Raw genomic sequence first — 15,632 nt, 5'->3', positions numbered from 1 at the left:
GTTGGTCATGATAAACGTAAGTTTATATTTTTCTTGAAGGTCATTATTATTAATTACACTGATTTCAGTAAGGCATTCGACTTTGTGAACGACACTCACTTCTTGCACAAAAGCTTGTTCTAGGGGTTTCGCCTAATCGTTTGAGATGGATTTCTAGCTACCTTTCTTATAGGTTCCAAAGAGTAAACGCCGTCTCTTCACCTGCTATGGTTAGTTCTGCAGTATCACAGGATAGCCATATTGGCTGCCTACTTTTTAAACTCTATGAATGGCCTGCCTTTTGTATTAACAAACTCTCGAGTACTTATGTATGCGGATCATGTTAAGCTATGTGCACAGTATAAGGAAATTTCATTTCACTCACGCTTGCAATCAGATTTCAATAACTTTCAGTCATTGTGCTGTGCAAATATGTTACACCTTATGAACAGCCCTTCTTTTTCGTTGTACTTTACTTGATTTTTGTCAAGTGTTTTGGGAGAAATGCATATGCGTCTCTCTGTTCCATTGAAACGAAGATGAGAAAGACTACTCTAATACCAAAAGGCATCCATAAATAATAATAATAATGCGTTAAGAGGCATAAGAGGCAGCGTAAGAACTTATAGAGGTATTAATATTTGTATACTACAAATTGATCAGCAACAAGTTAAAATCAACCGAATGGTAATGGCATAGAACAAACAATATAAATGTAGTGGAAAACAACTATTCTTAAAAAAAAATGTGCACATGCGAAAAGAGCAGCAAATTATTCAACGGTATCAACAAATAAAAGAAAGTGAAAATCTCTAGCATCTAAAACTAGAGCGAAAATATACTAAACACGAAAACCACCGAAAATGGGTGGAGGAAAAGATATACGTCGTGGCTTGGAGCCTTTGGAATTTGAAGAATGCATTGTCGATAGTCCAGAGTTTCGAGATAATTTGAATAAACATGAAAAGGAGCTGGATCATACTAGTCATCAGATAAAGCGAATTATAAAAGAGGTCAAAGACCTTATGAGTGCAGCAAAAGGTGAGTAAAAGGAAACTCATATATAAATTTCTACCAATTATTGCAACCACACCATAAATATACTCAGCTAATATAATGTACACATGCTGATGCATGTATTCCAATAATCTTGTATATTTTTTTACATTTGAACCTAAACCTATCTATGGTATTACAGTATTCTAAGAGTTCAGGTATATATGAACATATTAGTTTTGAAGATACGAGAGAACTATAAGTGAAGTATCGTAGATAATGACCTTATTTGCAAGGTTGCCTAATCAGAACTTTGAATCATTATTATAGCCAGAACAAAAATGTGTTTTGCAGTGGCCAATCTAGTCGTTTCATGCGCTTCTCATTCTCTCCCTCTCTTACACCATTTTCCTCGTGCAGTTTACGCCCTGTGACGGAAGAGATCGATTTAGAATGGCATGTTGGTGTGAGAAGTGTGAAAGAGAGGGCCTTTACGTATTATTACGCTAAAATATATTGTAGAAGTTATATAAAGTAAAAGGTCACATACATATGTATGTATGTCTATACTGACTGAGTAGTGAGTACCAGGTATAAAAGAAGAGTTATTTGAGCATTTGACCCGGCTCAACGTTGCCAACGTTCGTTAATTCATATTCTGTAGGTTTTATTACCTTCGTTGCTCCCAGTGTTTGGGTCAAATTTTTAGCTGCATCAATTCGCTTTTCAGAATCCCAATGTTCTTTAAAACCAGATGTAAGATACTGTGAATACAGCTAATTCTGAATTCTGAATTCGGCAAATTAACAGGCGAAATAATTCCACTGCATGACTTCAGTCAAATATTTTAAATAAACACCTGTAGAAACTGTTTATAACATATTACTTCATTTCGTAAATACTTGCAGTACTTTCTACGCGAATGAAACAGTTAGCAATTTTGCTAAACGACTTCAACTTTGAATGCATTGGCACCGCACAAACGGATGATGAGAATGTCATTTGCGAAAGCCTTAAGCGTTTTGGTGCAATTATTGGTAACATTGAAGATGAGCGCGAGAAAATGGTAAGTGTGCAGAACTTTTGGAAAATGTAAATATATGATTCCAATTATCTTTATACAGCTTACTTTGGCTGATAAGCATATTATCGAGTCGCTGGAGGACTTCAGAAAAAAACAAATCGGTGGCGTAAAGGAAAACAAGAAGAAGTTCGACAAGAAAACAGAAAAGTTTTGTCAATCACAGGAACGTTTTCTTAACATGTCCACCAAAAAGCCCGAAAACACAATACAGGAGGTAAGTAATATTGCATATGTTCAATCAAGCCCAGTAAGGCTGACTGATTCTAAATATTCTAAATATTTTATTTAATTAATTTTCATTTATAGGCCGATGCCAGTTTGGGCATGCATGAGCGCGAATATATCCAGGAGTCCTTAAGCTATGTCCTGCGTATACAAGAAGTGCAGGAAAGAATTAAATTTGAGTTCGTTGAAATATTGCTTGCCTTTATTTCCGGCTGGTTGGTTTTTTATCACACAGCCCACGAACAAGCTGAAGATCATCGCGATTATCTGCAGGATTTAAGACACAAAGTGCAGAAGGTAAGAGGACCAGATATAGTCAATAATTTAGTGTTGTTTATGTCGGTGTTGCATTTTGAAACGCACTATTAACTAGACTCTTTGTTGGTTTCGAACACTTAATTGTTAATTAAGCTTCAACACTTTTATCTTATCAGTAATTATTGATCAGAATATAAATACTTAAATACCACGATTTATCCTGTCTCTTTACCCAACTTTCGAACTGTATACTAGCCTTGGTGTGGCTGTAAGGCATGAATTAATTTATTTTGTTTATTTTCGGTTTCAGACCCGCGAAAATTTTGAAGAAGCTCGTGAAAAAGTGACTGAGCTTAAAACCAAGTACATGGAAAAGCGCACGGTAATTCAATGATATTATTACGATAATTCAACTGAAAATATCATTGAAAAAAAAAAACATTTTTTTATTTACAGAAACCAGAGGAGATCTTCACCAAACGTGGCTATTTGTTTTTAATGGAAAAAAGTAAGTAAATGATTCTCAGTGCCTAAGCCATGTTGAGCGCTGTCTTTTTTCGTGCACCAATTCTTACAGCGAGGCAACTAAAGCCACAGTAAAGGCATGCTTTTATTGCAGGGTTTATAGTTTTATACATTTTGCACATCTAAATAATTGGCTATTCTGGCAGTTGAATTTGTAACAATCATACTAGCTTCACACCAAAAAATAAAACACATACCTGAACTGATTATTTCATTGCAAACGAATCTTAGGTTCCCTTCTGAAAATCTCTATTTTAGAGCCATTTAAAGCAGCATGGACAAAATACTATTGCACATTTAAAAAGCAGAAGCGAGAGTTTACCATGCTGCAGTTTAATCAGATGAATCACAACTTTACAAAGCCTGAAGCGCGAGAGGATGAGAAACTGACATTGTTCTCTTGCCAGCGACGAGCTTCCGAATTCGAGAAGCGATTTTGCTTTGATTTGACGTTTAAGGAGAAGCCAGGCATCGTGTACACATTTCAAGCGTTGAGCGAGAAAGACTACCGCTCCTGGCTAAGTGCCATGGATGGCACGGAGCCGGTAAGTTGAAGATTATAAAAATATGCATATAACTAATACAACCCACAACCGTATTTATTTATCCTGTAAAGACATTTATGGCACCTGGTAAGATAAAAGCTAACGAAGCATATCAACTAGATGAAACCGGCTTCATATTTGTTCGCCGATGCATTAATGTTCTGGAAAGTCGTGGCCTTGAGGACGAAGGTATTTATCGTAAGAGTGGCGTGGGTACCAAAATTAGCAAGCTGTTGGCACTGGGTATGAGCCGAAAAGATACAGAGGATGTTTTTATCGAAGAAAAATATCGGGAGCTAATGGAGAGCAATACAATTGCTAGCGCTCTAAAAATGTATCTTAGGAATCTGAGTGAGCCGCTGATGACTTATCACTATCATACTCATTTCATTGAAGCCGCCAGTAAGCACTGAATTGCCCAAGCCCCTCGTGTATGGTAATATCTTTTTCGATCTTTAGAACAAGAAGGCCTCCATCAGCGCATAAACGAAGTCCATAAACTAGTCTACAAGTTACCACAGCCCAATTTTGAGATGCTTGACATGGTAATTAAGCATTTGACCGAGTAAGTATCTACTAAATAAAATGTCTAATGACACCAATTAGTCAGAATCTATCAGTGATGTATTTATATCTATCAGGGTTTTCCATTTCTTTTGTGTTTCGAATATTCAACACAAACACCGTTTTCATTTTTAGATGCCCAAGTTTTTGTACATTTTTGACATCGATATGTTTCATTTTGAGCCACATTTTAGCGTACAAAAGAAACTTATGGAACTCTTAGGTGTCTGGCATTTGTGCACAGTGTAGTGTAGGCGTCCCTCCGCTGGCGACACGCCGAGAGGATTGATCCTCCCTGTGCTCGCCGGTGGTAGCAGTCACGATTTCCACCGACGCTTGAGTTGAAAACCCAGCCCGGGTGGCGTCTTTCGTCCGCTTTCTTATTTGTCTGGAAGGCCCAACCGTGGTTCATGTTTTTCGCCTAGTGCAGTGTGCGTTTCAGGCAAAGGAGAACAAGCTAAATGGGCAAGCTTACAAACGACTTACAACGTTCCTCCTCGTTCTCAACCTTCATTCCTACTTTGATTTAAAAAATTAAATTTCATGTAGAAACTGAGTATATTCCATTAGTCGGCAGTGTTTAACGAATATTATCTTATAGTCGGAATTCCGACTCCAATCAGCTTTTTAGATTTATAAGAAAGATGCATGCTACTCAAAAATATATTAATGTTATGTTGATGGATATGACATAACATAGATGATTGATACAAATAAAATAAAAATGTGAATACTTTTTAGGGTTTCGCGAAAGTACGACAAGAATAAAATGTCTGTCTTTAACCTTGGAGTAGTATTTGGACCAACATTGTTACGTCCGCTTGAAGAGACTGTTGCTGCCATACTGGACATTAAGTTCAACAATATTGTTATTAACATACTTATCGATAACTACGAGCGGATCTTCAGGAATGACCCAAGTAGTGATGTGATTGTGCCTACGTCTACATCCAGTAGCATACATCATGGTAGCAACAGTCCACCAATGCGTATGCCTCGCGCTTCCCAAGCATGCAAGGCACTTTCTACAGGTGGCGCGGGTAGCACCACCGGACGTAGTCCAATATACAGCCCACAGCAAAAAATATATCATCTTGTTAACAAAGCGAATTGCGAGGAACCAATTAATTCAACCAGTTTACAAAATATTCCAAATGGGATCAACTTTCCCCCCGGACCATCCAGTGCCAATAGCAGTACACCTACAGGGGGATCTATCGGAACTGCTGGCTCTGACGGTGGTGGAGCCCCTCTGCATGCTTCAAATGGAGTTCGGCCGTCAACATTAGGTAGCATTAAAAACCTACACACATTAACACTAGCCGAAATAAGTTCACGTCGGCTGACCGGCAGCTCGACAGGTGCCACCAACGAAGGTGTGCCATTGCAGACGCATCATGCGGCACTCACAAACAGTATCAGTAATTTGCGACATCCAGATTACGTATTGGCAACGGTCACTCCGGTAACGCAATCAGTATCTAATAGCCACATCTATACGAACATTTCTGGTGCTGGTGCCACTACCAGCAACCTTTTGAGTATGAAAAATGCATCTCCGCCTTCTGCAATGCGAAAGGAGCGTTTATTGGCTACCGGGGGAGGCAATGCTGTCAGTGGACCACAACAACACCCACCTGTGCAACTCAGCCATTTTGGTTACGGTCATAGTAAACACTATTCTCCATTGATGGCCGCTTCCACGTCGAGCTCCAATGAGAGCATGTGCGACTCACTTTCTTCAAATAATGGAATGGGCACCGCGATCGTATCGAACACCAACAGCGTGAGCATAGGACATCATTTAAGCACAAGGAACTCAAACGAATATACGCCTTTTACGTCGCAGACTTCATTAATGCCAGCAATACTCGGATCCACTAGTGACAGCAGCGTTATGGTGACCGCGGCACCACCCAATGTAGGGGGCAACTTAATGGGTAACATGAGCGGCGGTGGAACAACAAATGAAAGCTTTGACTATCCGCCAACTAAAATGCATCGTAATCGTGACATTAACCAAATAAAACGGGACCTGTCTACAGGAGCGGCGTAAGCATAGACATCCGAGTTAAGCTTACTAATTCTTAAACTATTCATATATATGTTTGTAATTTTTTTAGACGCGTACGCACACTATATGCATGCATGGGAGAAAGCGAAGGGGAGTTATCCTTTGAGCCAAATCAAATAATAACTAATGGTAAGCGCCAGTATTGTCGTAAAGAACCAATGTGTTTTGACGTAATTTTCGTTTTGCAGTGCGGTTTTCCCATGAGCCTGGATGGTTGCAGGGCACACTGAACGGGAAGACAGGACTCATTCCGGAGAACTATGTGGAACATTTGAAGCCATACAATTAAATCATGTGATTTTAGCGATCCTTTTGCTTTCTGTGTATGTCTGTAAGCAGCGTTTAGATTATATTGATTTCCGCATCTGCCGATGATAAAGTAGATGGATCAAATCCAACAACAAAAATATCTTGCTTGTACACACATTTGTTGCATCTACATTTTTTAACTATCAGCATAGATTTATTGACTTATTGCTTTACGCTTCCATTTGTTGCTTAATTATAATAATAATATTAAAAAAATGTATGTCTATATATATATATAAAGAGTAAAATTAACGCCTTAAAAAATATTACAACTACAACTACGAAAACGAAAAAGGGTAAAATGTCCGACCAGATAATGTTAACCACATAACTATTTATTAAATCCAGATGTACTTGTATATTCGAAATTTGTAAAAATAGTATAAATTCACTGTGGAATGAATTTATCAACATATCAAATACATACCAAAAAATATATAACGCCAATACGCATTTTTACCCTGCATTACTCGTGTACTATACCCACCAGAATATAAACAAAATTTATTCAAAATAAAGAACACGTTAAACTACGCGTATAAGCATTCCATACATACATATACCGAATTAAAATGTTTATTGTAATATATATATTGTAATATTGTAATATACCATGAAAACAAATAATATACTAAATCAAAATATATTTTTGTTAACATGTTGCCAAAAATAAGTAAAAAAAAAGGGAAGTTTATTAAACAATTTTATATGATTTACTTATGAATCTAGAATAAAATACAAATAGGTTGTTTTTAAAATGAGCTATTGGCTTTCTTTTATCAGCATGTCCGAAATAAAAATAAAATGCTCAATGTCCGCAAATTTTAAATTTGCAACAGTTATAGTCATTTAATAAATGCAACCATATATTATGAGTATTACTATGAGTCACTGGAATTTAAAAAATCCTTATCCTAGTTAAATTGCCATAGTTGCCCTGTTGCCATAGATGCATATGCTCTCAGGCCCCAGTCAGGCGCGTAGTAGGTCAAGGTAGTCGATATTTTCAACTACTAAATCATGGAGGAAAATCAGTGCTATGGTCATTCGAGGAAGGAGAGAAGCACGAGATGACGACTGCACTAATAAGACGGCAATGGCAATGGATAAATTAGTGGAAGGGATTGAGTGCAAGATAAGTGTAGGTTCTATGGAGGCGGCTGCCTGAATCGTTAGGTCTATGGTCATTCGAGGAAGGAGAGAAGCACGAGATGACGACTGCACTAATAAAACGGCAATGGCAATGGATAAATTAGTGGAAGCGATTGAGTGCAAGATAAGTGTAGGTTCTATGGAGGCGGCTGCCTGAATCGTTAGAAAATCGTCCCACTTACGACGGCACTTACTTTTCTGAATCGTGAGGCGCGATGTCAGCGAAATGATAGCTATAACAGCTTAGATTGGTCACACTGTAACTGTACGCGCTATACTCTCCAGCATGGAAGTTGCACTCGCACCTCTCGTTGGAGGATCCGTGCAGGACAACTGGTGCAACTCCAGCTTTTTGCCTCACTTGCTGCGTTGTTGGGCTACTCTCGCAATACTCAGATCGCGCATGCGATCCTGCTGGCGCAAAATCGGTGTGTTGTCTCTACTCCTCGCTTCTTTCGTCGCCTAGAAACATACTGGGGCAACATACCGAATCTGGAAAGAAGCGGCTCTGGTGACGAGTTTCTTCCTTGCTGTCTTTGGTCCAGCAAGGACGTCTGTAAGCGTCTCCAAACGCTTCAAGGATGTTGCTGTTCTAGGATAAATTTTAGATTGGCTGCAGACAATCCTCTACATTTTATTCCACTGCAGATAAAACAATTTTCGCCGATTAACTTTTGTATTTTATTGATCGCTTTTATTCTTCTTCTACATACGGCAGCGGTTTTTGCTATTTTCTTTGCCATTTGCAATTTCTTTAAGCACTTATATGTTTACTTATTTTTTGTTGCCATCTGTTGAATATTTATGGATGATCAAATGGATTCATTCAATATGCGGCATATGTAAGTTTATGTATATAGTATATATATAGAGATAATGGTATATTTAGTTATTTGTATTAAATCCACTGCATAATTTAGCACACACATATTTCAAGATCTATAAACATAAGTATTTTAAATTTAAACTGTGACAAAAATATTTCTTATACTTAATTACAGTTTTACAATAAGTGTACTCAGAACTGAGCGCTTTATTGCAACGGCAGTTGCCACGGTTATGCTAGTTTTGATCTGATTCAATCGAGGTTTAGCTGATCATCTCGCGATATTTCAGCTTGTGCTTGGTCAACATATCCGTTACAGTGACGAGCTTCTTGATTGAGAGTATGTTCGATAGCTCCTGCAGTTCTGGCAAATAAGATACACAGATATGATGCAATGTAGCTAGTTCACGTCCTGTAAGTGTGAATATAATATATAAGTAAATATGATATAAGGGGTTTTCAACAAAGTTTACCGGTGTCTTGTGCATTGTGATTAACACTTTGTTCGACAAACATTCCCAACGGTGCATTCGTTTCAGAACCCAGAGAAAGCTGATCCAAAAAAACAATCATCCGTTCCTTGTTTTTTAGTATAAACGGATTTACAACCTCCATGTATTGTTCCTTAAAAGTCAAAGAGATTGAAGAAAAATTAATTTATAACCTTGAACAGTAATTCGATGTATGGTTAGTTGTGTGTTTAACATAGAAGTGACCCATTTAAAGTAATTGCAAATAGTCGTTTGCTTTCCATACCATTCATTCAGTAATTTTTTCCCCTACCGAATTTTTGAACGAATTATAAAATGGAGAACATTATAAAATATAAGAAAATTTATAAAAACATCAATAACAAATCATAGTAAGTGATGCAGCCTAATGCTACATATTATTATCACACTATTTGCACTGCAAGCTCTATAAGCACGGCAGCCACTACTCTTTTGTTTCTTTATTTCGAATTTCACGGTTCGTTTCTGATAGATGCAGCATCTAGGCAATCAGTCAAAACTTAGCGGTGTAACCTTGCTCTCGAATATTCATGGCTACATTCAAACTGCATTCGGGAAAGTCTTAAATTAATGTCAAATTAACGTCCAAATACATTGGGTTTTATCAAAAGGTAATGGAAATTCAGAGCACCCACCGATCAATTCTGCAATCTTGTACACATACCTTACCACCAAATTCAATCAAATTTGCTAAGTTTTGCAAGCACTTTGCGACCATTATGAGAGAACGAGTTGCTGCGGTTTGCGGTGTTTCACTAACGAGTCCAAATTGTCGCGGATTCAGCAATGCAGGGCACAGTAGGCGGAGAAAAATAAAGCCAGAGACGACGCGCGTGCGCACCAGTCTCTCTGTTGGCCACTTAGCCATTACAGCCTTCTGCAGACAGTTGCAGATATAGCGCACATTGCGAGGACATGCGTCTGGCGATGTAAATATCGATTGCGTAACAAGATCGAGGATTTGTAAGAGAAATTCAGCATTCGTACAAGCGTCATCATTGACGTCCATCTTTGTCGGATTCAGCTCCGCGGACTGCTTACTCTCCAGAATTTTCTGTACCGTTTCGCTTACGGCGGATTGCAGAAACCCGCTGCATTCTGTTCTCATGTATAGGTCCATCAACGTGGTGGCCAGAGAGGCACCACGGAAAAGCGTTGTCGTCTCGTTCTCGCGTGCCACCTCCGCCTGACATAGGGTGCGGATCAGCTCTGTTTCACGCTTCTCGTGCCGAAACACTCGTAGAAGAGATGTGGCCAATGGCACTCGATCATTGTGACAGAGTTCAGCTAGTGCCTTCACTGCATATAACTCTGGCTCAATAAGCAATTGCTGCAGTGGACTGTACTCCTCGCATGGCATTATAAGATCATCCAGATACCGCATGCGGAGCCTTAAGGAGCCCCACTCACCCATGGGCGTCATGCCAGTGAGCTGATACCAGCCTTCTGTCTCTTGACCGTTCTTGAGGGCAGACAGATCGATAGTCATCTCCGCCACTTCCGAATCCTTGCCGCGTTTGCCGCGCGAAACCAACGTTATTGTTAGGGAAACAACATCCGGAGGCACATCACTGAAAATGTATAGAAAGTGTACGAATATATATGATAATGGAATTACATTCTTTATAAACAAAGAAATCATAATCAGCAGTGCTTTTGCAGTGAAATTTTTAATAATTAAATTGAATATGCCATTCGTTTTGAAAACCGCATTATTGAATTGGGGAACAGATATTTGTAACCCATCGTAGTTTTTTGTTGATTTAAGTGAAATAATACACTTTGAAGCATGATAAGAAATAAATTAGGACACCCGAAAATAAATTTCCCCTTTTTATTAATAATTAAACAAAAAAATATTTTTATAATTAAATACATTTTTTGAGACTCACTCAAGCACGAATTCCTCTTCCCAAACTGGTTCAGGAGCAATCTTGACACGAGTTTTGCCCACTTTCACCTGATTAAGTGAGATACTACAATATGGGTGTGGCACCAGTTTGAATGGAAGGCGATGTGCCTCCAGCACGTGAAGATTGAGACAACGCAGTTCGCGGAGACGTGACACCTTCTTCTGAGCGCGACTAAGCTGGGAGTCGCATTGCGCCTTGAGAGCGTTTATCCATTCTACATAGCTCTCCTGACTGGGAGCGCATAGATACGTTACCGTGGCCAGACAGGGTAAGGCTCTCTCCACAATTTGAAAGCAATAGGGGCGTTCCCAGAGTGAGTCATGGCACTGATAGAGGTACGCGCACGACAGATCAATGAGGCCTTTGGGTTTGGTTTTCTTAGGATTGTCATAAAAACAAAGCTGAGTCTCGCATCCGTCGTTGATCAAAGCGAAGTATAGCTGTTTCCACTTGGTCGATTTGTCAGATTTCTTGTTCAAATGACCATGATGCTTGATACCTTTGATTTTTTTGAGGCCTATTTGGTCGCGACACTCGCGCAATGTCGCATAGATCTTCTCTGCAGCTTTTTCCACGACATATTGTTGATTAAACTCGGTCTGTGCACCATTTACAACGGGATGGTTAAGCGAGTGGCCCTCAACAATTTGCTCCTTGCGATAGCGATTAATCACCGCGTCTAGGCATTCAAATGTGCGCCCGCCCATTAAATATCGCACTCCTTTTTTCTCAATGCGAAACCGTTGAATCTGGTTGTTAATGTGGAAAAAAAGTGAGTAGTCCCCTGGCGAATTGTCGCTGGGTCGAACCAAAAAACTTCCGGGACCAGCTAAATAGTCAAATAAAAAAGAATTTACGAGTTAATGCATTATTCAACATTTGTTTCATTAAGTTTTCTGAAGATTTAAATTGATAAATACCCTTGACTAACACGTCGACAGCTTCATTCTTTGTACAATTTGGATGAAACCACGGAAATACAGTGTTTGGATCGATAGATACATCCAAGTCATCAACCAGCTCTCGAAAAATCATGCCTTGCTCTCCGGTACGATGAGCTGTAACCCACAACCAGCCGTCGCCCATATCGTTATGAACAAAGAAAATGTCACCTTTTTGGAAGCTGAGCTCATCGGTCTCGGGCATTTTCGTATACGGTAGGATCGCCACTACACGCTTCTTATCGTTGACTGGCTCCGGCGGTGCTACTGGTATGACCAACCGTTCGCGCTTCAGTAAATCGCTGCATGACGTATAATATCCAACAAGATCACTCAGTGAAATGAATTGTCGCCCACCAATGTAAAAGTCTCCGCATACGGCTGTGATCCTAAAGATAATGCAGGTTATGTATTATTTATAAAAATGCAGTAATACGTTAATCTAATTGGCCTTTTACTATAAACAAAGTCTTCCGACATTTGGCATCTCGTACAATTATGTATGTACACTGCCTGAACAAAGTTATTTTTATTATTATTTAAAGTGCTTATATAGTGGTTATATCCTCCCCGTTTCTGCAGTGTGAGACATGAAGTCAGGAGTTATCCCAGCCGGATTCTTTTATAAAGTTTTCTATGTTCCTGGGACAAATTTTAACATTTCTGTAATATTGATAATAAAACGGCTTTCTACTTAGGATTAAGGGGTTTTCCGGGCAGGAAAAGAACTGGAGTTCCAGCGTTTCCTCCTCTTATTACCCAATTTAAAAAATTCTCAAACAAAAAAGTGTTGCCCTGGAAAAGCTCTTTGAGGACCTCGATAAATCCATGTTTTTTATTGAAGGTATACAACATGGGAGCTATATGTTGATGTTGTTGAGAATTGTTTGTATTATAGGTTCAGTTATATGTACTTAATTAATAATTATATTATATTATCCCTCAGGAAAAAAAAAACTAAATTCGACTTACCGAAAATGGTTTATGCCGGTCCGTCCATAATAACTAAGAACGTACGAGCCAGGCTTACGGTCACTTTCACGCACTGTCCAAGACATATTAATCATTTAAAATAAGGAATATGTATGACAAACTGTATTGCGTTTCTATCCGAGATTGCCCATTTTACGCACCCAAATAGCTTCCTAATTTGCTGCTTCCACGTAGACGGGACTCTGCCGAATAACGATCTAGCCGCCCATGATACCATTCGCTTTCCGGAGGCGCAATGATCGCCGGACGTTCCCCTACAAATAAAAAGGTTTTTTTTTTTAGAACCATTAACAAGGGATACATAGCTCAACAATTCCTACTATCATATATATTTTACCATTTATTATTTTAAGACATGAAGTTGCATCCATTCTTTACGAAAAACAGCTACTAATCATTTAATGTATGATTATATGTAACTTAAGATATATCATATGAAACTTACCAGTTATAGCTATACAATAGTAAGTACTGTTTAAACTTACCATTAATCAAATGGGCCCCCTCAAATTCATCCTGATCCAACTCCTGGGCCAAATCAGTCAAATCCATACCACCGCCAGCCACCATGACACCCAAACTTCCAAGTGCAGCTATGTTACAGTCATCAGAGCAAGCAGTTGGAGATCCGAGTTGTTCTTTCTGAATAACAACATCCACATTATTCACACGCATAAGATCTGCCATGTTGAGTATAATTTCTGGCTAAAAACGATATTGCAGTCTTTTATTTTGTTTTCGTTGCAGTCAAGTTCTTATTGTAATTAATTATAATTAAGTAAAACATAAAATAAAAATATGGATAACGCGGCATAATGAGAATGATTCAAATGCATAGTATTCATGTGTCCATGTCGGTAAATGTCGAGCCTCAAAGGATATTGCCCGTAAGGTGACTCAAAGCGGGCCTAGCGAATAAGCAGCCATCCCAAAGATGCTGAACATGCTCGAACGAAACCTAGACGCTTTCTTTTTTCACTAACAATTGAACTATCTATAAAATGGAAATGATCTCATCATAATTGGTAAGTTGGTTACTTTAAAAAAATGTTGAAACTATTCAGATGAGCGGCATTGTGTGTACATACATATGTATGTCTAATGCTGGAATAAACAGCTGATTGTAGAAGAATCGTTAATTTGATCATGAATGCAGACTTATTTAAACACCGAAATCAGTCAAACATTGTTGAAATAAAACTCATATTACATGAAGCGACAGCTTCTGAGTAGCCATTTAAAAATAAAACACAGTCAGGGTTTCAAATAAAAGTTATGGGCAATGTAAATATGTATGTATGTAATTACTGTCTCAGTCTGGATGCAGACTGCTATTCATCTAACAAACTTTACATATGTACATACATACGCAAATGTCAAAATAAAAAGAATGCAAAAATTAGTCTGTACGCATTTAATATGAGACACAAAAGCAAGTCGGCTTAGTATAGTACACAGAATATTATACACTTACAATTTACATACATATGTTTTTGTATAGGATTAAGCATGAGAGCATATGTGTTTAATGCACACACAAAAAACACTCACAAACTCTAATAGTAAAGAAACGGTACCAATTAATGGCATATTTTTATTCTTTTTGTCAAGTTAATCATTTATTTTTTAGAACTGCATGACCACTCCACTGTCATGTGCAGTGTGACCGCGGAATTATCGATAAAATAAACCGACAGACCCTCGAAAATATACCCTTGCATTTTCTAAATATGCTGTAAATATACCGTGAATCTTATTTAATTTTCTTCGATTTTATGTTCTATTTGATATTACTAGCTGGTAAGGATTATCAGCATTTAAAATGCAGTTTTACTCGAAGCATCATTCAATTCTCCGCAGGATTGGGTGATTTTATGAATTATCTTTCCTGGGTTGATTGCATATTAAGGTTAAAACAATAAAGTTCAACCAAAAAAAAAAAAAAAAAAACTGCTACACTTAATATTATAAATCCATTTTATCAGCTGCCTTAATAATTAACAAATACTTTTTCTTAGACTATAATCTGCAAATTTTAAAATTAATTCATTGAAATTGTGACTTTTTCGAAGGATACCACTCCTCCATCATCAGCGATCTTTTCTTTTTCAACATAGAAAAAGATGGTAAATCGGACCGTCCATGGTGAAATTACACGAATTTTTCATTTTCTTCTTCTTTTTCTTCATTGTTTACGAATGACGAATGAAGACGTAAGCGGAAGACAATGAAATATGTATGCAACTACTATTTTATTTTGGATGTGTAATGTAATGGAATCTTTATTCAATTAAATCCTTTTTAGAAACAAACATGTCTGCAAAATATTTTTTTCTATGCCGCTCCAAATCTTTACTTTGCTGTCAGCAGAAACAATAAAAGCGAAGAGTGCAGAACGTAAAACGTTTGCTATCTCTCTCTAGCGCTTGCCTCTCTGAGAGCTGAGAGAGCGTGGTGAATAATCTGGTGCTCCTCCACTCAGCTGACGACGTTACCTATTAGTAATTCTACCATGGGACAGTCTACATTTCTGCAGGAATTGACAATTTTTAATAAGGTATGGTATGGCCATCCTTTATTTTCTGGGCATATTTGCAATTCCTCTGGGAATTAATAATTAAATATCTCGCCGCTTTGTGCCTAATTTTAATGATATTATGGTGCCCAATTTGTCTTCTTGTTTTCTTTGTTAATTTCTCTGACCAATTGTGGAGAATTTGATATATCATCAGCAAA

General features: G+C 38.1%; 2 protein-coding genes across 10 annotated transcripts; one reads left to right on the top strand and one right to left on the bottom strand.

The window, feature by feature from the left end:
- Positions 1 to 658: 658 nt before the first annotated feature.
- Positions 659 to 15,353, top strand: LOC117588778 (rho GTPase-activating protein 26). 7 transcript variants are annotated; one of them, XM_034280275.1, is made up of 14 exons: positions 660 to 1,020; positions 1,884 to 2,041; positions 2,100 to 2,273; positions 2,366 to 2,581; positions 2,853 to 2,924; positions 2,999 to 3,050; positions 3,299 to 3,612; positions 3,684 to 4,014; positions 4,072 to 4,177; positions 4,918 to 5,962; positions 6,026 to 6,228; positions 6,300 to 6,379; positions 6,439 to 6,483; positions 6,555 to 6,793. In XM_034280275.1, exons 1-14 carry the CDS (start codon positions 843 to 845, stop codon positions 6,623 to 6,625), a joined length of 3,045 nt encoding a protein of 1,014 aa, XP_034136166.1. In that variant the 5' UTR covers positions 660 to 842; the 3' UTR covers positions 6,626 to 6,793. The 7 variants fall into 7 exon arrangements, with proteins under 7 accessions (XP_034136169.1, XP_034136166.1, XP_034136167.1 ...); XM_034280273.1 differs by having other exon boundaries at positions 661 to 1,020; positions 3,326 to 3,612; positions 4,918 to 6,228; XM_034280278.1 differs by lacking the exon at positions 2,366 to 2,581 and having other exon boundaries at positions 659 to 1,020; positions 4,918 to 6,228.
- LOC117588779 (ras GTPase-activating protein 1) lies at positions 8,592 to 14,557 on the bottom strand. 3 transcript variants are annotated; one of them, XM_034280280.1, is made up of 9 exons: positions 14,371 to 14,557; positions 13,382 to 13,601; positions 13,037 to 13,150; positions 12,876 to 12,948; positions 11,883 to 12,292; positions 10,942 to 11,791; positions 9,714 to 10,620; positions 9,011 to 9,161; positions 8,592 to 8,949 (listed from the first exon to the last, which is right to left on the bottom strand). In XM_034280280.1, the coding sequence occupies exons 2-9, from the start codon at positions 13,581 to 13,583 to the stop codon at positions 8,801 to 8,803; spliced, it is 2,856 nt and encodes a 951-aa protein (XP_034136171.1). In that variant the 5' UTR covers positions 13,584 to 13,601; positions 14,371 to 14,557; the 3' UTR covers positions 8,592 to 8,800. The 3 variants fall into 3 exon arrangements, 2 of the variants coding, with proteins under 2 accessions (XP_034136171.1, XP_034136172.1); XM_034280281.1 differs by having other exon boundaries at positions 13,382 to 13,597; positions 14,371 to 14,551; XR_004574162.1 differs by lacking the exons at positions 9,714 to 10,620; positions 14,371 to 14,557 and having other exon boundaries at positions 8,865 to 8,949.
- Positions 15,354 to 15,632: the final 279 nt, after the last annotated feature.

This window comes from Drosophila guanche, unplaced genomic scaffold (assembly GCF_900245975.1).
Source record: "Drosophila guanche unplaced genomic scaffold, DGUA_6, whole genome shotgun sequence".
Taxonomy (NCBI): Eukaryota; Metazoa; Arthropoda; class Insecta; order Diptera; family Drosophilidae; genus Drosophila; species Drosophila guanche.
This window is presented reverse-complemented; position numbering and strand designations above follow the sequence as displayed.

Coding starts and splice junctions, on each gene's coding strand:
- LOC117588778 (XM_034280272.1), top strand. CDS start 843: ATGGGTGGAGGAAAAGATATACGTCGTGGCTTGGAGCCTTTGGAATTT. Junction 2,042..2,099: donor AAGATGAGCGCGAGAAAATG/GTAAGTGTGCAG, acceptor ATCTTTATACAG/CTTACTTTGGCTGATAAGCA. Junction 6,229..6,299: donor GACCTGTCTACAGGAGCGGC/GTAAGCATAGAC, acceptor TAATTTTTTTAG/ACGCGTACGCACACTATATG.
- LOC117588779 (XM_034280280.1), bottom strand. CDS start 13,583: ATGGCAGATCTTATGCGTGTGAATAATGTGGATGTTGTTATTCAGAAA. Junction 12,949..13,036: donor CAAATTAGGAAGCTATTTGG/GTGCGTAAAATG, acceptor TGTCTTGGACAG/TGCGTGAAAGTGACCGTAAG. Junction 8,950..9,010: donor TCACAATGCACAAGACACCG/GTAAACTTTGTT, acceptor TCACACTTACAG/GACGTGAACTAGCTACATTG.